The 23,706-nt window shown below is 52.3% G+C and overlaps 1 protein-coding gene across 2 annotated transcripts in view; it reads left to right on the top strand.

The window, feature by feature from the left end:
* Positions 1-23,706, top strand: part of TBC1D22B (TBC1 domain family member 22B) — a 415,975-nt gene that overhangs the window by 367,635 nt on the left and 24,634 nt on the right. For both annotated transcript variants that reach the window (XM_063955013.1, XM_063955012.1), the window contains 2 exons: positions 8,286-8,413; positions 9,322-9,417. In XM_063955013.1, coding sequence (XP_063811083.1) covers positions 8,286-8,413; positions 9,322-9,417 — 224 coding nt within the window. The remainder of the gene's footprint in view (positions 1-8,285; positions 8,414-9,321; positions 9,418-23,706) is intronic.

Here is a 23,706-nt window from a genome sequence, read left to right as displayed (position 1 = left end):
CTTTAGATGTGCCCAGTCTCCTGCGGAGCCGCTATTCCCCATGGTCCTTACGGAGTCCCCAGCATCCACTACGGACTACGAGAAATAGAATTATCGGTAAGTAAATTCTTATTTTTTCTTCAAGCTGGTCTAGATGGAGGACTAGGTTCCTTTGAAGGTTCAGGTTTCAGCTCTCTCCATACTTTTGCAACAGCGGTTAGCATCCTTACAGGAGGTTCAAACCTTTTTACAGGGGGTTCTGGTGATACAACCTCCTTTCCGTACTCCCACTACGCCGTGGGACTTAAATTTAGCGTTGGAATTTTTTCTGATGACCAACTTTTGAGCCATTGGAAAGAACAGGCCTGAAATATCTCTCTTGGAAGGTCACGTTATTACTTGCCTGGGCTTCGGCCAGGAGATTTTCTGAGTTTGTAGCCTTATCATGTTAGACTCCGTTTTTACTTTTCCATGAGGATAGGGCAGAACAGATTGCCTTCCTAAGGTCGTTTCGGGTTTCACGTAAACCAGCTGATTGTAGTCCCATCTTTTCAGGGATGCGCAGATGGGGGCGTGTCTTGGGATATTGTCCGAGCTTTACGAATATGCGTACAAGTTACGTTGTCCTTCAGAAGGTAAGACCATTTGTTTGTTCTCTATGATGGTCCAAAGAAGGTTTGGCCAGCATCAAAGCAGTCTTTGTCTAGATGGATTAGATTATATTTCCTGTGGTAACCAGGTTCCCGTTCCGACTGGTGCTCAGACCACCAGATCAGTGGGTGCCTCATGGGCGGCTGCCAGAGGGGCTTCCATTATTCAACTTTACAGAGCGGCGACGTGGTCCTCAGCCCACAAGTTTTGCGAAATTTTACAAGTTTGATACTCTTGCGTCCGGAGACTCTAAGTTTGGACGTTTAGTTTTGCAGGCCACCGACAGCACTCCCTCCCTGGGGGATAACTTTGGGACGTCCCCTACTGCATAGGACTCCAGTGTCCCCTAGTGGATGAAAGAGAAAAGAGGATTTTGGTACTTACCAATAAATCCATTTCTCTGAATCCTCTAGGGGACACTGGACGCCCGCCTCGGTGCTGTCAACCTGCTGTGTTCATATTTCTTGTTCAAACAGTTCGTGCAAACAGCGTTAGTTATTCGATTAAGAGTTCTTGGATGCTGTTTGATATGTTGTACAGTTCGGTTCCTCGCCATGTGCTATAGTATCATGTCCTATTCTCTCAGTCAAATTTTTCAAACTGAGGGAGGAGGGATGTGAAGGGGGAGGAGCCGGCTGTGCAGACAATGCTAATTTTTAGATTGTGCCACACCTCCGGTTGCAAGCTTCACACCCCTACTGTATAGGACTCCAGTGTCCCCTAGAGGATTCAGAGAAATGGATTTATCGGTAAGTACCAAAATCCTCTTTTTCCCTACTGCTGTTCTTTTCCGGACTTTATTTATTTTTTTAAATAAGTGCTGGGATTGCAGGGGGGAGCTTACTTATAAAGCTTCGACTTAATCTGTATGCCAGCTCCAGCCCCAACCTGCAGTCTCATGGTCCAGTGTACACTGAATTATGATCATAGGCCCTCATTCCGAGTTGTTCGCTCGCAAGCTGCTTTTAGCAGCATTGCACACGCTAAGCCGCCGCCTACTGGGAGTTAATCTTAGCTTAGCAAAATTGCGAACGAAAGATTCTCAAAATTGCGAATAGAAATTTCTAAGCAGTTTCTGAGTAGCTCGACACTTACTCTGCCACTGCGATCAGTTCAGTCAGTTTCGTTCCTGGTTTGACGTCACAAACACACCCAGCGTTCGCCCAGACACTCCCCCGTTTCTCCAGCCACTCCCGCGTTTTTCCCAGAAACGGCAGCGTTTTTTCACACACATAAAACGGCCAGTTTCCGCCCAGAAACACTCACTTCCTGTCAATCACACAACGATCACCAGAGTGAAGAAAAAACCTCGTAATGCCGTGAGTAAAATGCCAAACTTCTTAGCAAATTTACTTGGCGCAGTCGCAGTGCGAACATTGCGCATGCGCAGTTTGCGGAAAATCGCTGCGATGCGATGAAAAAGAACGAGCGAACAACTCTGAATGAGGGCCTTAATTCGGAAATCGGGTATCTCACTTCCCCATTTCTGTGAACATCTGTACCATAGTTTCTCTATCGTCCTAGTGGATGCTGGGGTTCCTGAAAGGACCATGGGGAATAGCGGCTCCGCAGGAGACAGGGCACAAAAAGTAAAGCTTTTCCAGATCAGGTGGTGTGCACTGGCTCCTCCCCCTATGACCCTCCTCCAGACTCCAGTTAGATTTTTGTGCCCGGCCGAGAAGGGTGCAATTCTAGGTGGCTCTCATAAAGAGCTGCTTAGAGAAAGTTTAGCTTAGGTTTTTTATTTTACAGTGATTCCTGCTGGCAACAGGATCACTGCAACGAGGGACAGAGGGGAGAAGAAGTGAACTCACCTGCGTGCAGGATGGATTGGCTTCTTGGCTACTGGACATCAGCTCCAGAGGGACGATCACAGGTACAGCCTGGATGGTCACCGGAGCCGCGCCGCCGGCCCCCTTGCAGATGCTGAAGTAAGAAGAGGTCCAGAATCGGCGGCTGAAGACTCCTGCAGTCTTCTAAAGGTAGCGCACAGCACTGCAGCTGTGCGCCATTTTCCTCTCAGCACACTTCACACGCAGTCACTGAGGGTGCAGGGCGCTGGGGGGGGGCGCCCTGGGAGGCAAATGTAAACCTATATAAAGGCTAAAAATACCTCACATATAGCCCCCAGAGGCTATATGGAGATATTTAACCCCTGCCTGTATTCACAAAATAGCGGGAGACGAGCCCGCCGAAAAAGGGGCGGGGCCTATCTCCTCAGCACACGGCGCCATTTCCTCTCACAGCTCCGCTGGTCAGGACGGCTCCCAGGTCTCTCCCCTGCACTGCACTACAGAAACAGGGTAAAACAGAGAGGGGGGGCAAATTTAATGGCAATATCTTGATATATATAAAGCAGCTATAAGGGAGCACTTATTATAAGGCTATCCCTGTCATATATAGCGCTTTTTGGTGTGTGCTGGCAGACTCTCCCTCTGTCTCCCCAAAGGGCTAGTGGGTCCTGTCTTCGTTTAGAGCATTCCCTGTGTGTCTGCTGTGTGTCGGTACGTGTGTGTCGACATGTATGAGGACGATATTGGTGTGGAGGCGGAGCAATTGCCAAATATGGGGATGTCACCTCCTAGGGGGTCGACACCAGAATGGATGCCTTTATTTATGGAATTACGGGATAGTGTCAACACGCTAAAGCAGTCGTTTGACGACATGAGGCGGCCGGACAATCAATTAGTGCCTGTCCAGGCGCCTCAAACACCGTCAGGGGCTGTAAAACGCCCTTTGCCTCAGTCGGTCGACACAGACCCAGACACAGGCACTGATTCCAGTGGTGACGGTGACGAATCAACCGTATTTTCCAGTAGGGCCACACGTTATATGATTTTGGCAATGAAGGAGGCGTTACATTTAGCTGATACTACAGGTACCACTAAACAGGGTATTATGTGGGGTGTGAAAAAACTACCTATAGTTTTTCCTGAATCAGAAGAATTAAATGACGTGTGTGATGAAGCGTGGGTTGCCCCTGATAAAAAGCTGATAATTTCAAAGAAATTATTGGCATTATACCCTTTCCCGCCAGAGGTTAGGGAGCGCTGGGAAACACCTCCTAGGGTGGACAAGGCGCTAACACGCTTATCAAAACAAGTGGCGTTACCTTCTCCTGAGACGGCCGCACTTAAAGATCCATCAGATAGGAGGATGGAAAATATCCAAAAAAGTATATACACACATGCAGGTGTTATACTACGACCAGCTATAGCGACTGCCTGGATGTGCAGTGCTGGGGTAGTTTGGTCAGAGTCCCTGATTGAAAATATTGATACCCTGGACAGGGACAATATTTTACTGTCGTTAGAACAAATAAAGGATGCATTTCTTTATATGCGTGATGCACAGAGGGATATCTGCACACTGGCATCACGGGTAAGTGCTATGTCCATTTCGGCCAGAAGAGCTTTATGGACGCGACAGTGGACAGGCGATGCGGATTCAAAACGGCATATGGAAGTTTTGCCGTATAAAGGGGAGGAGTTATTTGGAGTCGGTCTATCAGATTTGGTGGCCACGGCTACAGCCGGGAAATCCACCTTTCTACCTCAAGTCACTCCCCAACAGAAAAAGGCACCGACTTTTCAACCGCAGCCCTTTCGTTCCTTTAAAAATAAGAGAGCAAAGGGCTATTCATATCTGCCACGAGGCAGAGGTCGAGGGAAGAAACAGCAACAGGCAGCTCCTTCCCAGGAACAGAAGCCCTCCCCGGCTTCTACAAAAGCCTCAGCATGACGCTGGGGCTTCTCAAGCGGACTCGGGGACGGTGGGAGGTCGTCTCAAAAATTACAGCGCGCAGTGGGCTCACTCGCAGGTAGATCCCTGGATCCTGCAGATAATATCTCAGGGGTACAGGTTGGAATTAAGCCCAGTACACACGGGCCGATGCAGGAGAGATGTGTGCTGAGCGAACCGCTCAGCACACATCTCTCCTGCCGCTCAGCACAGCGCGATCTGTGCTGAGCGTGCGGGGGGAGACGGGGGGGGGGGGGGGCTGCTCACTTCACCCAGCGGGTGAAGTGAGCGACCCGCTAGATTGGCCTGCATGCAGGCCAATCTAGCAGCAGCGATAGCGATGTGCGGGGCCGCGCATCGCTATCGCTGAGGGGGCTACACACGGAGCAATCAGTCTTATATTCTAAGCAATCTAGTCAGATTGCTTAGAATATCGCTCCGTGAGTACCCCCCTTTAGAGACAGATCCACCTCGCCGTTTCCTGAAGTCTGCTTTACCAACGTCCCCTTCCGAAAGGGAGACGGTTTTGGAAGCCATTCACAAGCTGTACTCTCAGCAGGTGATAGTCAAGGTACCTCTTCTACAACAAGGGAAGGGGTATTATTCCACTCTATTTGTGGTACCGAAGCCGGATGGCTCGGTAAGGCCTATTCTAAATCTGAAGTCCTTGAACCTGTACATAAAGAAGTTCAAGTTCAAGATGGAGTCACTCAGAGCAGTGATAGCGAACCTGGAAGAAGGGGACTTTATGGTATCCTTGGACATCAAGGATGCGTATCTCCACGTTCCAATTTACCCCTCACACCAGGGGTACCTCAGGTTCATTGTACAAAACTGTCACTATCAGTTTCAGACGCTGCCGTTTGGTTTGTCCACGGCACCTCGGGTCTTTACAAAGGTAATGGCCGAGATGATGATTCTTCTTCGAAGAAAAGGCGTATTAATTATCCCATACTTGGACGATCTCCTAATAAGGGCAAGGTCCAGAGAACAGCTAGAGATGGGATTAGCAATATCTCAAGAGGTGCTAAAGCAGCACGGATGGATTCTGAATATTCCAAAATCCCAATTAATGCCGACAACTCGTCTGCTGTTCCTAGGGATGATTCTGGACACGGTTCAGAAAAAGGTTTTTCTTCCCGAGGAAAAAGCCAAGGAGTTATCCGACCTGGTCAGGAATCTCCTAAAACCAGGAAAGGTGTCTGTACATCAATGCACGCATCTTCAGATGCACCTGCGGATAACCCTGTCTCCAAGGACAAGGGTATCTCTTCTGTGGTGGTTGCAGAGGGCTCATCTATTGGAGGGCCGCAGATTCGGCATACAGGATTGGATCCTGGTGACCACGGACGCCAGCCTGAGAGGCTGGGGAGCAGTCACACAAGGAAGAAACTTCCAGGGAGTGTGGTCGAGCCTGGAAAAGTCTCTTCACATAAACATTCTGGAACTAAGAGCAATCTACAATGCTCTAAGCCAGGCGGAACCTCTGCTTCAAGGAAGACCGGTGTTGATCCAGTCGGACAACATCACGGCAGTCGCCCATGTAAACAGACAGGGCGGCACAAGAAGCAGGAGTGCAATGGCAGAAGCTGCCAGGATCCTTCGCTGGGCGGAGAATCACGTGATAGCACTGTCAGCAGTGTTCATCCCGGGAGTGGACAACTGGGAAGCAGACTTCCTCAGCAGACACGATCTTCACCCGGGAGAGTGGGGACTTCATCCAGAAGTTTTCCACATGCTAATAAACCGTTGGGAAAGACCAATGGTGGACATGATGGCGTCTCGCCTCAACAAAAAACTGGACAGGTATTGCGCCAGGTCAAGAGATCCGCAGGCAATAGCTGTGGACGCGCTGGTAACACCTTGGGTGTACCAGTCGGTGTATGTGTTTCCTCCTCTGCCTCTCATACCAAAGGTATTGAGAATCATACGGCAAAGCGGAGTAAGAACGATACTAGTGGCTCCGGATTGGCCAAGAAGGTCTTGGTACCCGGAACTTCAAGAGATGGTCACGGACGATCCGTGGCCTCTACCTCTAAGACAGGACCTGCTTCAGCAGGGACCGTGTCTATTCCAAGACTTACCGCGGCTGCGTTTGACGGCATGGCGGTTGAACGCCAGATCCTAAAAGGAAAAGGCATTCCAGAAGAAGTCATTCCTACCTTGATTAAGGCAAGAAAGGAAGTCACCGCGAAGCATTATCACCGCATTTGGCGGAAATATGTTGCGTGGTGCGAGGATCGGAGTGCTCCGACGGAGGAATTTCAACTGGGTCGTTTCCTACATTTCCTGCAATCAGGATTGTCTATGGGTCTCAAATTGGGATCTATTAAGGTTCAAATTTCGGCCCTGTCAATATTCTTCCAAAAAGAATTGGCCTCAGTTCCTGAGGTCCAGACTTTTGTCAAAGGAGTACTGCATATACAGCCTCCTGTGGTGCCTCCGGTGGCACCGTGGGATCTAAATGTAGTTTTAGATTTCCTCAAATCCCATTGGTTTGAACCACTAAAAAATGTGGATTTGAAATATCTCACATGGAAAGTGACTATGTTACTGGCCCTGGCGTCCGCCAGGAGAGTATCTAACTGGCGGCTTTATCTTATAAAAGCCCTTATTTAATTTTCCATTCGGATAGGGCAGAGCTGCGGACGCGTCCGCATTTTCTCCCTAAGGTGGTATCAGCGTTTCACCTGAACCAGCCTATTGTAGTGCCTGCGGCTACAAGCGACTTGGAGGACTCCAAGTTGTTGGACGTTGTCAGAGCTTTAAAAATATACATTTCAAGGACGGCTGGAGTCAGAAAATCTGACTCGCTGTTTATACTGTATGCACCCAACAAGTTGGGTGCGCCTGCTTCTAAGCAGTCGATTGCTCGTTGGATTTGTAACACAATTCAACTTGCACATTCTGTGGCAGGCCTGCCACAGCCTAAATCTGTTAAGGCCCATTCCACAAGGAAGGTGGGCTCATCTTGGGCGGCTGCCCGAGGGGTCTCGGCATTACAACTCTGCCGAGCAACTACGTGGTCAGGGGAGAACACGTTTGTAAAATTCTACAAATTTGATACCCTGGCAAAGGAGGACCTGGAGTTCTCTCATTCGGTGCTGCAGAGTCATCCGCACTCTCCCGCCCGTTTGGGAGCTTTGGTATAATCCCCATGGTCCTTTCAGGAACCCCAGCATCCACTAGGACGATAGAGAAAATAAGAATTTACTTACCGATAATTCTATTTCTCGGAGTCCGTAGTGGATGCTGGGCGCCCATCCCAAGTGCGGATTATCTGCAATACTTGTACATAGTTATTGTTAACTAATTCGGGTTATTGTTTAGGGAGCCATCTTTCAGAGGCTCCTCTGTTATCATACTGTTAACTGGGTTTAGATCACAAGTTGTACGGTGTGATTGGTGTGGCTGGTATGAGTCTTACCCGGGATTCAAAATCCTCCCTTATTGTGTACGCTCGTCCGGGCACAGTACCTAACTGGAGTCTGGAGGAGGGTCATAGGGGGAGGAGCCAGTGCACACCACCTGATCTGGAAAAGCTTTACTTTTTGTGCCCTGTCTCCTGCGGAGCCGCTATTCCCCATGGTCCTTTCAGGAACCCCAGCATCCACTACGGACTCCGAGAAATAGAATTATCGGTAAGTAAATTCTTATTTTTGGTGCCTGTGAAACATACTTCAAATATTGCTGGCATTAGGAGTCATTATTTATATAACAGACTAAAGTGCCTGTTTTGTGTATATATAAGACCTTAAACTAGAATTAGTTGTTAGATGGATACACAGTTTAGCAGACTGTATTTAACATATTCAACTTTATGCAATCCAGGTGGCTGATCATATGTAGCCCTCTGCCTCTGTAACCCTTTATTTAGTACTCTTACCCTTCCTTGACATTCATTTTTATATTAGGCCAGGTACACAGTCATCTTCAGAAATATGAAGTTGAATATCTGCAATTTGCATTTCGCTGGATGAACAACCTGCTAATGAGGGAACTTCCTTTGAGATGCACAATACGTCTGTGGGATACTTATCAGGTACTCAAATTTGTTGTTATAATTAATGTGCTTGTGTGGTGGTGCCAAGATGCTGCAAAGTGCACTAATGGCACTAAAGGGGCGTGTGTGTGTGGAGGTGATGGCGCTGTGCATCATGTCCAGTGACTGATTCATTTCACACAGCTTACGTATACGTCACGGACTGCCAACACAAATTGTATCCGCCCCAGATATTTTGATTGCTTTGAGGTGGCTGATCTCTTCCCCTTCCTGCTACGCTTGGGACCACCGTTAATTACACTGGTACCGCTGGCATAATCCCACAATTTATTGCTGGAGATCTCTGTTGCCAACTTTATTTTGTATGCAAGTGTTATGAGAGCTGATTCTCAGGGTAGAGCATCGATAGGGGAGTTTCTTATCAGGACTACAATAAGCCACAGCAACTTTCTTATTTATAGTCTCACATAAATAGGATCTGGGATTATATGGCTACCAGTCTTCCTCTGACCAATTGAATGTTTGTACAGTACAGTATAACTGTATATAATACTAAATCTGCCTTTGAGAAATTACTCTTTTTGGCTTTATCTTCACACCAAAATTTATTAGCTTGAGTGTTTACTGTTGGTCTTTTATAATGCTCCTTTTGGAAGCTGCGGCGATAGACACAGCTATTTGCTTCTATTTATGTCTATTGATACCTTGCCAGCTTCACCTCTGGCGTGTTCTGCAGTTTTTAGCTACACTGGTCTGGTTGGGTTTAGCTGTTGATATCATACTTTACATGATTTGTTCAATTGATATGGACACTTCCAGTCTATACAGATCAGGGAGAGCGAGATGTTTATATATTTTCTAATGTCACTTTAATGACTTTTTTCAGGTTTACTTTTTTATGCTGTTTATTGATTATTAATCATCTAAATATGCTCCCTCTCGCGCAGGCAGAGCCTGAGGGTTTTTCTCATTTCCATCTTTATGTTTGTGCTGCATTTCTAATTAAATGGAGGAAAGAAATTTTGGACGAAGAAGATTTTCAGGTAAACACTGTACTGCTTAAAAATCTGGAACTTTTTTAAAGAAAAGATTATTAGGAAGTCAAAAGCAAACCGTTTTGACTAACAAAACATTAAAATAAAGTAAAATTACTGGAAAGACTGTACGATAAGATATAGATGGCTTTAGCTACTTTCCGTAAAGCAAAACTGGACTCCAAAACCTCCACAGCGCTCTTGTTCTCTGAAATATAGAACTAAAAATGTGTACATCAATTTTTATTTTAGTTTTTGAAAGGTATTTTCTCCCTAACTTTATTATTTATTTACATGGCGGCAAAAATAAGATTTTACTTACCGGTAAATCTATTTCTCTGACGTCCTAAGTGGATGCTGGGGACTCCGTCAGGACCATGGGGACTAGCGGCTCCGCAGGAGACAGGGCACAAAAGTAAAAGCTTTAGGATCAGGTGGTGTGCACTGGCTCCTCCCCCCATGACCCTCCTCCAAGCCTCAGTTAGGTTTTTGTGCCCGGCCGAGAAGGGTGCAATCTAGGTGGCTCTCCTAAAGAGCTGCTTAGAGTAAAAGTTTTGTTAGGTTTTTTATTTTCAGTGAGTCCTGCTGGCAACAGGCTCACTGCAACGAGGGACTTAGGGGAGAAGAAGTGAACTCACCTGCGTGCAGGATGGATTGGCTTCTTAGGCTACTGGACACTAGCTCCAGAGGGACGATCACAGGTACAGCCTGGATGGGTCACCGGAGCCGCGCCGCCGACCCCCTTGCAGATGCTGAAGAGAGAAGAGGTCCAGAAATCGGCGGCTGAAGACTTCTCAGTCTTCATGAGGTAGCGCACAGCACTGCAGCTGTGCGCCATTGCTCTCAGCACACTTCACACCAACGGTCACTGAGGGTGCAGGGCGCTGGGGGGGGCGCCCTGGGCAGCAATGAAAGTACCTATGCTGGCTAAAAATACATCACATATAGCCTCTGGGGCTATATGGATGTATTTAACCCCTGCCAGGTTGTCAGAAAAACGGGAGAAGAAGCCCGCCGAAAAGGGGGCGGGGCCTATTCTCCTCAGCACACAGCGCCATTTTCCTACACAGCTCCGCTGCTAGGAAGGCTCCCAGGCTCTCCCCTGCACTGCACCACAGAAACAGGGTTAAAACAGAGAGGGGGGGGCACTTATTTGGCGATATTATTATATATTAAGATGCTATAAGGCAGGGGTGTCAAACTCGCGGCCCTCCAGCTGTTGTGGAACTACACATCCCAGCATGCCTTGCCATCTATTTTGTATTAGGGATGGCTGCAACTGTGGCAAGGCATGCTGGAATGTGTAGTTCCACAACAGCTGGAGGGCCATGAGTTTGACACCCCTGCTATAAGGGATAAGGTTGTCCCTGTATAATTATAGCGTTTTGGTGTGTGCTGGCAAACTCTCCCTCTGTCTCCCCAAAGGGCTAGTGGGGTCCTGTCCTCTATCAGAGCATTCCCTGTGTGTGTGCTGTGTGTCGGTACGTGTGTGTCGACATGTATGAGGACGATGTTGGTGAGGAGGCGGAGCAATTGCCTGTAATGGTGATGTCACTCTCTAGGGAGTCGACACCGGAATGGATGGCTTATTTAGGGAATTACGTGATAATGTCAACACGCTGCAAGGTTGGTTGACGACATGAGACGGCCGGCAAACCAATTAGTACCTGTCCAGGCGTCTCAAACACCGTCAGGGGCTTTAAAACACCCATTTACCTCAGTCGGTCGACACAGACACGGACACTGACTCCAGTGTCGACGGTGAAGAAACAAACGTATTTTCCATTAGGGCCACACGTTACATGTTAAGGGCAATGAAGGAGGTGTTACATATTTCTGATACTACAAGTACCACAAAAAAGGGTATTATGTGGGGTGTGAAAAAACTACCTGTAGTTTTTCCTGAATCAGATAAATTAAATGAAGTGTGTGATGATGCGTGGGTTTCCCCCGATAGAAAATTATTGGCGTTATACCCTTTCCCGCCAGAAGTTAGGGCGCGTTGGGAAACACCCCTTAGGGTGGATAAGGCGCTCACACGCTTATCAAAACAAGTGGCGTTACCGTCTCCAGATACGGCCGCCCTCAAGGAGCCAGCTGATAGGAGGCTGGAAAATATCCTAAAAAGTATATACACACATACTGGTGTTATACTGCGACCAGCGATCGCCTCAGCCTGGATGTGCAGCGCTGGGGTGGCTTGGTCGGATTCCCTGACTGAAAATATTGATACCCTTGACAGGGACAGTATTTTATTGACTATAGAGCATTTAAAGGATGCATTTCTATATATGCGAGATGCACAGAGGGATATTTGCACTCTGGCATCAAGAGTAAGTGCGATGTCCATATCTGCCAGAAGATGTTTATGGACACGACAGTGGTCAGGTGATGCAGATTCCAAACGGCACATGGAAGTATTGCCGTATAAAGGGGAGGAGTTATTTGGGGTCGGTCCATCGGACCTGGTGGCCACGGCAACAGCTGGAAAATCCACCTTTTTTACCCCAAGTCACATCTCAGCAGAAAAAGACACCGTCTTTTCAGCCTCAGTCCTTTCGTCCCCATAAGGGCAAGCGGGCAAAAGGCCAGTCATATCTGCCCAGGGATAGAGGAAAGGGAAGAAGACTGCAGCAGGCAGCCCCTTCCCAGGAACAGAAGCCCTCCACCGCTTCTGCCAAGTCCTCAGCATGACGCTGGGGCCGTACAAGCGGACTCATGTGCGGTGGGGGGTCGTCTCAAGAGTTTCAGCGTGCAGTGGGCTCACTCGCAAGTGGACCCCTGGATCCTACAAGTAGTATCCCAGGGGTACAGATTGGAAATTCGAGACGTCTCCCCCTCGCAGGTTCCTGAAGTCTGCTTTACCAACGTCTCCCTCCGACAGGGAGGCAGTATTGGAAACAATTCACAAGCTGTATTACCAGCAGGTGATAATCAAAGTACCCCTCCTACAACAAGGAAAGGGGTATTATTCCACACTATATTGTGGTACTGAAGCCAGACGGCTCGGTGAGACCTATTCTAAATCTGAAATCTTTGAACACTTACATACAAAGGTTCAAATCAAGATGGAGTCACTCAGAGCAGTGATAGCGAACCAGGAAGAAGGGGACTATATGGTGTCCCTGGACATCAAGGATGCTTACCTCCATGTCCCAATTTGCCCTTCTCACCAAGGGTACCTCAGGTTCGTGGTACAGAACTGTCACTATCGGTTTCAGACGCTGCCGTTTGGATTGTCCACGGCACCCCAGGTCTTTACCAAGGTAATGGCCGAAATGATGATCCTTCTTCAAAGAAAAGGCGTCTTAATTATCCCTTACTTGGACGATCTCCTGATAAGGGCAAGGTCCAGAGAACAGTTGGAGGTCGGAGTAGCACTATCTCAAGTAGTTCTACGACAGCACGGGTGGATTCTAAATATTCCAAAATCGCAGCTGTTTCCGACGACACGTCTGCTGTTCCTAGGGATGATTCTGGACACAGTCCAGAAAAAGGTGTTTCTCCCGGAGGAGAAAGCCAGGGAGTTATCCGAGCTAGTCAGAAACCTCCTAAAACCAGGCCAAGTGTCAGTGCATCAATGCACAAGAGTCCTGGGAAAAATGGTGGCTTCCTACGAAGCGATTCCATTCGGCAGATTTCACGCAAGAATTTTTCAGTGGGATCTGCTGGACGAATGGTCCGGATCGCATCTTCAGATGCATCAGCGGATAATCCTGTCTCCAAGGACAAGGGTGTCTCTTCTGTGGTGGCTGCAGAGTGCTCATCTACTAGAGGGCAGCACATTCGGCATTCAGGACTGGGTTCTGGTGACCACGGATGCCAGCCTGAGAGGCTGGGGAGCAGTCACACAGGGAAGAAATTTCCAAGGAGTGTGGTCAAGTCTGGAGACTTCTCTCCACATAAATATACTGGAGCTAAGGGCAATTTACAATGCTCTGAGCCTAGGAAGACCTCTGCTTCAAAGTCAACCGGTGCTGATCCAGTCGGACAACCTCACGGCAGTCGCCCACGTAAACAGACAGGGCGGCACAAGAAGCAGGAGGGCAATGGCAGCAAGGATTCTTCGCTGGGCGAAAAATCATGTGATAACACTGTCAGCGGTGTTCATTCCGGGAGTGGACAACTGGGAAGCAGACTTCCTCAGCAGGAACGACCTCCACCCAGGAGAGTGGGGACTTCATCTGGAAGTCTTCCACATGATTGTGAACCGTTGGGAAAGACCAAAGGTGGACATGATGGCGTCCCGTCTGAACAAAAAACTGGACAGGTATTGCGCCAGGTCAAGAGACCCTCAGGCAATAGCTGGGACGCTCTGGTAACACCGTGGGTGTACCAGTCGGTGTATGTGTTCCCTCCTCTGCCTCTCATACCCAAGGTACTGAGAATTATAAGACGGAGAGGAGTAAGAACTATACTCGTGGCTCCGGATTGGCCAAGAAGGACTTGGTACCCGGAACTTCAAGAGATACTAAGAAGGGACTTGCTTCAGCAAGGATCATGTCTGTTCCAAGACTTACCGCGGCTGCGTTTGACGGCATGGCGGTTGAACGCCGGATCCTAAGGGAAAAAGGCATTCCGGAAGAGGTCATCCCTACCCTGGTCAGAGCCAGGAAGGAGGTGACCGCACAACATTATCACCGCATTTGGCGAAAATATGTTGCATGGTGTGAGGCCAGGAAGGCCCCCACGGAGGAATTTCAACTCGGTCGATTCCTGCATTTCCTACAAACAGGAGTGTCTATGGGCCTCAAATTGGGGTCCATTAAGGTTCAAATTTCGGCCCTGTCGATTTTCTTCCAGAAAGAATTGGCTTCAGTTCCTGAAGTCCAGAAGTTTGTCAAGGGAGTACTGCATATACAACCCCCTTTTGTGCCTCCAGTGGCACTGTGGGATCTCAACGTAGTTCTGGGATTCCTCAAATCACATTGGTTTAAACCGCTCAAATCTGTGGATTTGAAATATCTCGCATGGAAAGTGACCATGCTGTTGGCCCTGGCCTCGGCCAGGCGAGTGTCAGAATTGGCGGCTTTGTCTCACAAAAGCCCATATCTGATTGTCCATTCGGACAGGGCAGAGCTGCGGACTCGTCCCCAGTTTCTCCCTAAGGTGGTGTCAGCGTTTCACCTGAACCAGCTTATTGTGGTACCTGCGGCTACTAGGGACTTGGAGGACTCCAAGTTGCTAGATGTTGTCAGGGCCCTGAAAATATAGGTTTCCAGGACGGCTGGAGTCAGGAAAACTGACTTGCTGTTATCCTGTATGCACCCAACAAACTGGGTGCTCTTGCTTCTAAGCAGACGATTGCTAGTTGGATGTGTAGTACAATTCAGCTTGCACATTCTGTGGCAGGCCTGCCACAGCCAAAATATGTAAATGCCCATTCCACAAGGAAGGTGGGCTCATCTTGGGCGGCTGCCCGAGGGGTCTCGGCTTTACAACTTTGCCGAGCTGCTACTTGGTCAGGGGCAAACACGTTTGAAAAATTCTACAAATTTGATACCCTGGCTGAGGAGGACCTGGAGTTCTCTCATTCGGTGCTGCAGAGTCATCCGCACTCTCCCGCCCGTTAGGGAGCTTTGGTATAATCCCCATGGTCCTGACGGAGTCCCCAGCATCCACTTAGGACGTCAGAGAAAATAAGAATTTACTTACCGATAATTCTATTTCTCGTAGTCCGTAGTGGATGCTGGGCGCCCATCCCAAGTGTGGATTGTCTGCAATACTTGTACATAGTTATTGTTACAAAAATCGGGTTATTATTGTTGTGAGCCATCTTTTCAGAGGCTCCGCTGTTATCATGCTGTTAACTGGGTTCAGATCACAGGTTGTACAGTGTGATTGGTGTGGCTGGTATGAGTCTTACCCGGGATTCAAAATCCTTCCTTATTGTGTACGCTCGTCCGGGCACAGTATCCTAACTGAGGCTTGGAGGAGGGTCATGGGGGGAGGAGCCAGTGCACACCACCTGATCCTAAAGCTTTTACTTTTGTGCCCTGTCTCCTGCGGAGCCGCTATTCCCCATGGTCCTGACGGAGTCCCCAGCATCCACTACGGACTACGAGAAATAGAATTATCGGTAAGTAAATTCTTATTTTCTCATAGTCCGTAGTGGATGCTGGGGGCTCCGTAAGGACCATGGGGAATAGACTGGCTCCGCAGGAGACATGGGCACTTTAAGAAAGAATTTAGATTCTGGTGTGCTCTGGCTCCTCCCTCTATGACCCTCCTCCAGACCTCAGTTAGAGAAACTGTGCACGGAAGAGCTGACAGTACAAGGAAAGGATTTTGGAAATCCAGGGCAAGACTCATACCAGCCTCACCAATCACACCGTATAACTTGTGATAAACTTACCCAGTTAACAGTATGAACAACAGAGCATCAGTTCAACCCTGATGCAACAATAACATAGCCCTTATTGCAGCAATTACTATATACAAGTATTGCAGAAGAAGTCCGCACTTGGGACGGGCGCCCAGCATCCACTACGGACTACGAGAAATAGATTTACCGGTAAGTAAAATCTTATTTTCTGTAACGTCCTAGTGGATGCTGGGGACTCCGTAAGGACCATGGGGATTATACCAAAGCTCCCAAACGGGCGGGAGAGTGCGGATGACTCTGCAGCACCGAATGAGCAAACACAAGGTCCTCCTCAGCCAGGGTATCAAACGTGTAGAACATTGCAAAAGTGTTTGAACCTGACCAAGTAGCCGCTCAGCACAACTGTAATGCCGAGACCCTTTGGGCAGCCGCCCAAGAAGAGCCCACCTTCCTAGTGGAATGGGCCTTAACTGATTTTGGCAGCGGCAATCCAGCCGCAGAATGAGCCTGCTGAATCGTATTACAGATCCAGCGAGCAATAGTTTGCTTTGAAGCAGGAGCACCAAGCTTGTTGGAAGCATACAGGATAAACAAAGATTCTGTTTTCCTGACTCTAGCCGTTCTGGCTACATAAACCTTCAAAGCCCTGACCACATCAAGTAACTCGGAATCCTCCAAGTCAGTAGTAGCCACAGGCACCACAATAGGTTGGTTTATATGAAAGGATGAAACCACTTTTGGCAGAAGTTGTAGACGGGTCCGCAATTCTGCTCTATCCGCATGGAAAACCAGATAGCGGCTTTGTCACATAAAAGCCCCTAATTCTGACACACACCTAGCCGAAGCCAATGCTAGAAGCATGACCACCTTCCACGCGAGATATTTAAATTCCACCGTTTTGAGTGGTTCAAACCAGTAGGATTTTAGGAAACTCAACACCACGTTAAGATCCCAAGGTGCCACCGGGGGCACAAAAGGGGGCTGAATACGCAGCACTCCCTTCACAAACGTCTTAACTTCAGGTAGAGAAGCCAGCTCTTTTTTAAAGAAAATGGATAGGGCCGAAATCTGGACCTTAATGGAACCCAATTTTAGGCCCAAAGTCACTCCTGACTGTAGGAAGTGAAGGAAAAGGCCCAGCTGGGATTCCTCCGTAGGGGCATTCCTGACCTAACACCAAGCAACATATTTCCGCCATATATGGTGATAATGTTGAGCTGTCACGTCCTTCCTAGCCTTTATCAGCGTAGGAAGGACCTCATCTGGAATGCCTTTTTCCGCTAGGATCCGGCGTTCAACCGCCATGCCGTCAAACGCAGCCGCTGTAATTCTTGGAACAGACAGGGCCCTTGTTGCAACAAGTCCTGTCTTAGAGGAAGAGGCCCCGGGTCCTCTGTGAGCATTTCTTGCAGATCTGGATACCAAGTCCTTCTTGGCTAATCCGGAACAATGAGTATTGTTCTCACTCCTCTTTTTCTTATTATCCTCAGCACCTTGGGTATGAGTGGAAGAGGAGGAAATACATAGACCGACTGGAACACCCACGGTGTCACCAGGGCGTCTACAGCTATCGCCTGAGGGTCTCTTGACCTGGCGCAATACCTCTGTAGCTTTTTGTTGAGGCGGGATGCCATCATGTCCACCTGTGGCAGTTCCCACCGACTTGTAATCTGTGCGAAGACTTCCTGATGAAGTCCCCACTCTCCCGGGTGGAGGTCGTGCCTGCTGAGGAAGTCTGCTTCCCAGTTGTCCACTCCCGGGATGAACACTGCTGACAGTGCGCTTACGTGATTCTCCGCCCAGCGAAGAATTCTGGTGGCTACTGACTGAATCAGAACCGGTTGGTCGCGAAGCAGGGTCTCCGCTTGTCGTAGGGCGTTGTATACGGCCCTTAGTTCCAGGATGTTGATGTGAAGGCAAGTCTCCTGACTTGACCACAGACCTTGGAAATTTTTTCCCTGTGTGACTGCTCACCACCCTCGGAGGCTTGCATCCGTGGTCACCAGGACCCAGTCCTGAATGCCGAATCTGCGGCCCTCGAGAAGGTGAGCACTCTGCAGCCACCACAGGAGAGACACCCTGGCCCTGGGGGATAGGGTGATTAACCGATGCATCTGAAGATGTGATCCGGACACTTGTCCAGTAAGTCCCATTGAAAGGTCCTCGCATGGAACCTGCCGAAGGGAATGGCCTCGTATGATGCCACCATCCTTCCCAGGACTCGAGTGCAGTGATGCACTGACACCTGTTTTGGTTTTAATAGGTTCCTGACCAGTGTCATGAGATCCTGAGCTCTCTCTATCGGGAGATAAACCCTTTTCTGGTCTGTGTCTAGAATCATGCCTAGGAAAGGCAGATGAGCCGTAGGAACCAACTGCGACTTTGGAATATTTAGAATCCAGCCGTGGTGCCGTTACACTTCCAGAGAAAGTGATACGCTGTTCAGCAACTGCTCTCTTGATCTCGCTTTTATGAGGAGATCGTCCAAGTACGGGATAATTGTGACACCTTGCTTCCGCAGGAGCACCATCATTTCCGCCATTACCTTGGTGAAGATTCTCGGGGCCGTGAAGAGACCAAACGGCAACGTCTGAAATTGGTAATGACAATCCTGTACCGCAAATCTGAGGTACGCCTGATGAGGTGAATAAATGGGGACATGAAGGTATGCATCCTTTATGTCCAGAGACACCATAAAATCTCCCCCTTTCAGGCTTGCGATGACCGCTCTTAGCGATTCCAACTTGAACGTTTTCAGGTATATGTTCCGGGATTTTAAATTCAATATGGGTCTGACCGAACTGTCCGGTTTCGGGACTACAACATGGTCGAATAATAACCCCCTCCTTGTTGAAGGAGGGAAACCTTGACCACCACCTGTTGAAGATACAATTTGTGAATTGCAGTTAACACACTTTCCCTCTCGTGGGGGGAAGCCGTCAGGGCCGTCGGTGAGGGGGCATCTCCTCAAAGTCCAGCTTGTATTCCTGAGACACTATCTATTGCCCAGGGATCCAACAGGGAGTGAACCCACTTGTGGCTGAAATTACGAAGACGTGCCCCCACCGGGCCTAGCTCCGCCTGTGGAGCCCCAGCGACATGCGGTGGATTTTGTAGAGGCCGGGGAGGACTTCTGTTCCTGGGAACTAGCTGTGTTGTGCAGCTTCTTTCCTCTGCCCCTGCCAAGAAAGGACGCACCTCGGACTTTCTTGTTTCTTTGTGATCGAAAGGCTGCATTTGATAATGTCGTGCTTTCCTAGGCTGTGCAGGAATATAAGGCAAAAGATACCAGCTATAGCTATGGAGACCAGGTCTGAGATCCCTTCTCCACACAATCCTCAGCCTTCCATATGCCTCTTAAGTCGGCATCACCTGTCCATTGCATATTCTACAGGACACGTCAAGCAGAAGTCGACATAGCGTTGACTCTAGAACCCAGTAGACTAATGTCTCTTTGGGCATGTTTTCTATATATATATATATTATAAGGGCACGGTCGTGCCCTTATATTAAGGCTGAATCGAACAAACGGAATTCTCCCATAGGGAACTTCTGAGATGGGGGCATGGTGTTTGAGGGGCTACACCTCAAAACTGATTGGACGTACCGAGCTGAAATTTGGCATGGACGTGTAAAATCGTCACCCGCTGGTGCATGCCAAATTTCAGGGCAAAATAATAAAAAATGAGGAATTGAGAGTAAGCTAAAGTTCCAACTGTCAGTTTTTTTCTGCCACTCCCTCTGTGGCTTTTTGACATGGTTTTCCTATAGAGCAGGCATTCCCAACCACGGTCCTCAAGGCACACCAACAGTGCAGGTTTTAGTGATATCCAGGCTCCAGCACAGATGGTTAAATCAAAATAACTAAGGTACTAATTAAGTCACCTGTGTTCAAGCCTGGATATCACTAAAACCTGCACTGTTGGTGTGCCTTGAGGACCGCGGTTGGGAATGCCTGCTATAGAGTGAATGAGGATTTTTTTGGGAAGGCATAACTCAGGATAGAGGACAAATTAAGACTTGGGGTTTGTTTTATTAGATAGAGTATGTCCCAGTGTAGTGCCTTTTGGGGTTGTGGTTTTTGAAAAAGTTATAGTTTTTTTTTAATTAAGTAAAATATGCCCCATTTTAAAGATAGGGCTTTTCAATTTGTTGCGCCTGCGCAGTGGCCGCCAGCAGGGGGTGAACATAGATGAGCTTGTCAAGTTGTGCACGAGGAGAGCGCGGGAAGCAGTGTCTCGTGCATGACGAGGACAGCTGCAGGCGGCGGGAGGACGAGAAGGAGGGAGCGTCTACAAGACCCGGAGGAGATCGCGGGACGTGATCGACGGAGGGAGCCTTACTGGGGAAGGAGAACGACGGAGCAGAAGCCGGGTCCCCTTCAGGAGTGTCAGCGGGAGGAGATAGCCGCAGCTCGGAGGAAGCCGGCAGGATGTATGCCATCCTTTCTTATTTTTCTTATACTTCTCCCGCCCGCCCTGCTGTGTCCGCCCGCCCGGCCGCCCTGCTGTGTCCGCCCGCCCGGCCGCCCTGCTGTGTCCGCCCGCCCGGCCGCCCTGCTGTGTCCGCCCGCCCGGCCGCCCTGCTGTGTCCGGCCGCCCTGCTGTGTCCGCCCGGCCGCCCTGCTGTGTCCGCCCGGCCGCCCTGCTGTGTCCGTCCCCCGCCTGCCCGCCCGCCCTGCTGTGTCCGTCCCCCGCCTGCCCGCCCGCCCTGCTGTGTCCGTCCTCCGATGCTGTGCCCGGCCGCCCGCCCTGCTGTGTCCGTCCTGCCGTGTCCGTCCTCCGCCCATCCCTGCTGTCTACGCCCATCCCCCCCCCCGCCCTCCCTGCTGTCTACGCCCACCCCCCCCGCCCTCCCTGCTGTCTACGCCCATCCCCCCCCCGCCCTCCCTGCTGTCTACGCCCATCCCCCCCCCGCCCTCCCTGCTGTCTACGCCCATCCCCCCCGCCCTCCCTGCTGTCTACGCCCATCCCCCCCGCCCTCCCTGCTGTCTACGCCCTCCCTGCTGTCTACGCCCTCCCTGCTGTCTACGCCCTCCCTGCTGTCTACGCCCTCCCTGCTGTCTACGCCCTCCCTGCTGTCTACGCCCTCCCTGCTGTCTACGCCCATCCCCCCCCGCCCTCCCTGCTGTCTACGCCCATCCCCCCCCGCCCTCCCTGCTGTCTACGCCCATCCCCCCCCCCGCCCTCCCTGCTGTCTACGCCCATCCCCCCCCCGCCCTCCCTGCTGTCTACGCCCATCCCCCCCGCCCTCCCTGCTGTCTACGCCCATCCCCCCCCGCCCTCCCTGCTGTCTACGCCCATCCCCCCCCGCCCTCCCTGCTGTCTACGCCCATCCCCCCCGCCCTCCCTGCTGTGTCCGCCCACCCCCCCGCCCTCCCTGCTGTGTCCGCCCACCCCCCCGCCCTCCCTGCTGTGTCCGCCCATCCCCCCCCGCCCTCCCTGCTGTGTACGCCCATCCCCCCGCCCTCCCTGCTGTGTACGCCCGCCCTCCCTGCTGTGTACGCCCACCCCCCCCGCCCTCCCTGCTGTGTACGCCCATCCCCCCCTCCGCCCTCCCTGCTGTGTCCGCCCATCCCCCCCCCCGCCCTCCCTGCTGTGTCCGCCCATCCCCCCCGCCCTCCCTGCTGTGTACGCCCACCCCCCCCGCCCTCCCTGCTGTGTACGCCCCCCCCCGCCCTCCCTGCTGTGTACGCCCACCCCCCCGCCCTCCCTGCTGTGTACGCCCACCCCCCCCGCCCTCCCTGCTGTGTCCGCCCATCCCCCCCCCGCCCTCCCTGCTGTGTCCGCCCATCCCCCCCGCCCTCCCTGCTGTGTCCGCCCATCCCCCCCCGCCCTCCCTGCTGTGTCCGCCCATCCCCCCCGCCCTCCCTGCTGTGTCCGCCCATCCCCCCCCGCCCTCCCTGCTGTGTCCGCCCATCCCCCCCCGCCCTCCCTGCTGTGTACGTCCACCCCCCCCCGCCCTCCCTGCTGTGTCCGTCCATCCCCCCCCCGCCCTCCCTGCTGTGTCCGTCCATCCCCCCCCCGCCCTCCCTGCTGTGTCCGTCCATCCCCCCCCGCCCTCCCTGCTGTGTCCGTCCATCCCCCCCCGCCCTCCCTGCTGTGTCCGTCCACCCCCCCCCCGCCCTCCCTGCTGTGTCCGTCCATCCCCCCCGCCCTCCCTGCTGTGTCCGTCCATCCCCCCCCCGCCCTCCCTGCTGTGTCCGTCCATATCCCTGCTGTGTCTGTCCATCCCCCCCCCCCCGCCCTCCCTGCTGTCCGTCCATCCCCCCCCCCGCCCTCCCTGCTGTGTCCGTCCATCCCCCCCCCGCCCTCCCTGCTGTGTCCGTCCACCCCCCCCCCGCCCTCCCTGCTGTGTCCGTCCACCCCCCCCCCCCGCCCTCCCTGCTGTGTCCGTCCATCCCCCCCGCCCTCCCTGCTGTGTCCGTCCATCCCCCCCGCCCTCCCTGCTGTGTCCGTCCATATCCCTGCTGTGTCCGTCCATATCCCTGCTGTGTCCGTCCACCCCCCCCCCGCCCTCCCTGCTGTGTCCGTCCATCCCCCCCGCCTTCCCTGCTGTGTCCGTCCATCCCCCCCGCCCTCCCTGCTGTGTCCGTCCATCCCCCCCCGCCCTCCCTGCTGTGTCCGTCCATCCCCCCCCCCCCCGCCCTCCCTGCTGTGTCCGTCCATCCCCCCGCCCTCCCTGCTGTTTCCGTCCATCCCCCCCCCGCCCTCCCTGCTGTGTCCGTCCATCCCCCCCCGCCCTCCCTGCGGTTTCCGTCCATCCCCCCCCCGCCCTCCCTGCTGTGTCCGTCCACCCCCCCCGCCCTCCCTGCTGTGTCCGTCCATCCCCCCCCCGCCCTCCCTGCTGTGTCCGTCCATCCCCCCCCGCCCTCCCTGCTGTGTCCGTCCATCCCCCCCCCCGCCCTCCCTGCTGTGTCCGTCCATCCCCCCCCCGCCCTCCCTGCTGTGTCCGTCCATCCCCCCCCGCCCTGCTGTGTCTGTCCATCCCCCCCCCGCTCTCCCTGCTGTGTCCATCCATCCTCCCCCGCCCTCCCTGCTGTGTCCGTCCATCCCCCCCCGCCCTCCCTGATGTGTCCGTCCATCCCCCCTGCCCTCCCTGCTGTGTCCGTCCATCCCCCCCCGCCCTCCCTGCTGTGTCCGCCCATCCCCCCCCCCGCCCTCCCTGCTGTGTCCGCCCATCCCCCCCCCCCGCCCTCCCTGCTGTGTCCGTCCATCCCCCCCGCCCTCCCTGCTGTGTCCGTCCATCCCCCCCCGGCCTCCCATCCCCCCCGCCCTCCCTGCTGTGTCCGTCCATCCCCCCCCGCCCTCCCTGCTGTGTCCGTCCATCCCCCCCCGCCGCCCTCCCTGCTGTGTCCGTCCATCCCCCCCGCCCTCCCTGCTGTGTCCGTCCATCCCTCCCCGCCGTCCCCAGACGCAGCACCTGACACTCACACGGACCTGACACACACGCACACATTCACACGCAGCGCCTGACACACACAGACGCGCAGCGCCTGACACACACAGACGCGCAGCGCCTGACACACACAGACGCGCAGCGCCTGACACACACAGACGCGCAGCGCCTGACACACACAGACGCGCAGCGCCTGACACACACACAGACGCGCAGCGCCTGACACACACAGACGCGCAGCGCCTGACATACAGACGCGTAGCGCCTGACACACACAGATGCGCAGCGCCTGACACACACAGACGCAGCGCCTGACACACACACACACAGCAGCACCTGACACACACAGCAGCACCTGACACACACACGCAGCACCTGACACACACACTCACGCACCTGACACATGCACTCACACGCAGCACCTGACATACTCACACGCAGCACCTGACACACACACACACACACATGCAGCACCTGACACACACACGCAGCACCTGACACACGCAGACATGCAGCACCTGACACACGCAGCACCTGACACACGCAGACACGCAGCACCTGACACACGCAGACAC

Source organism: Pseudophryne corroboree, chromosome 2 (assembly GCF_028390025.1).
Source record: "Pseudophryne corroboree isolate aPseCor3 chromosome 2, aPseCor3.hap2, whole genome shotgun sequence".
NCBI lineage: Eukaryota > Metazoa > Chordata > Amphibia > Anura > Myobatrachidae > Pseudophryne > Pseudophryne corroboree.
Note: the sequence above shows the minus strand (reverse complement) of the source record. Positions and strands in the feature narration are given on the sequence as shown.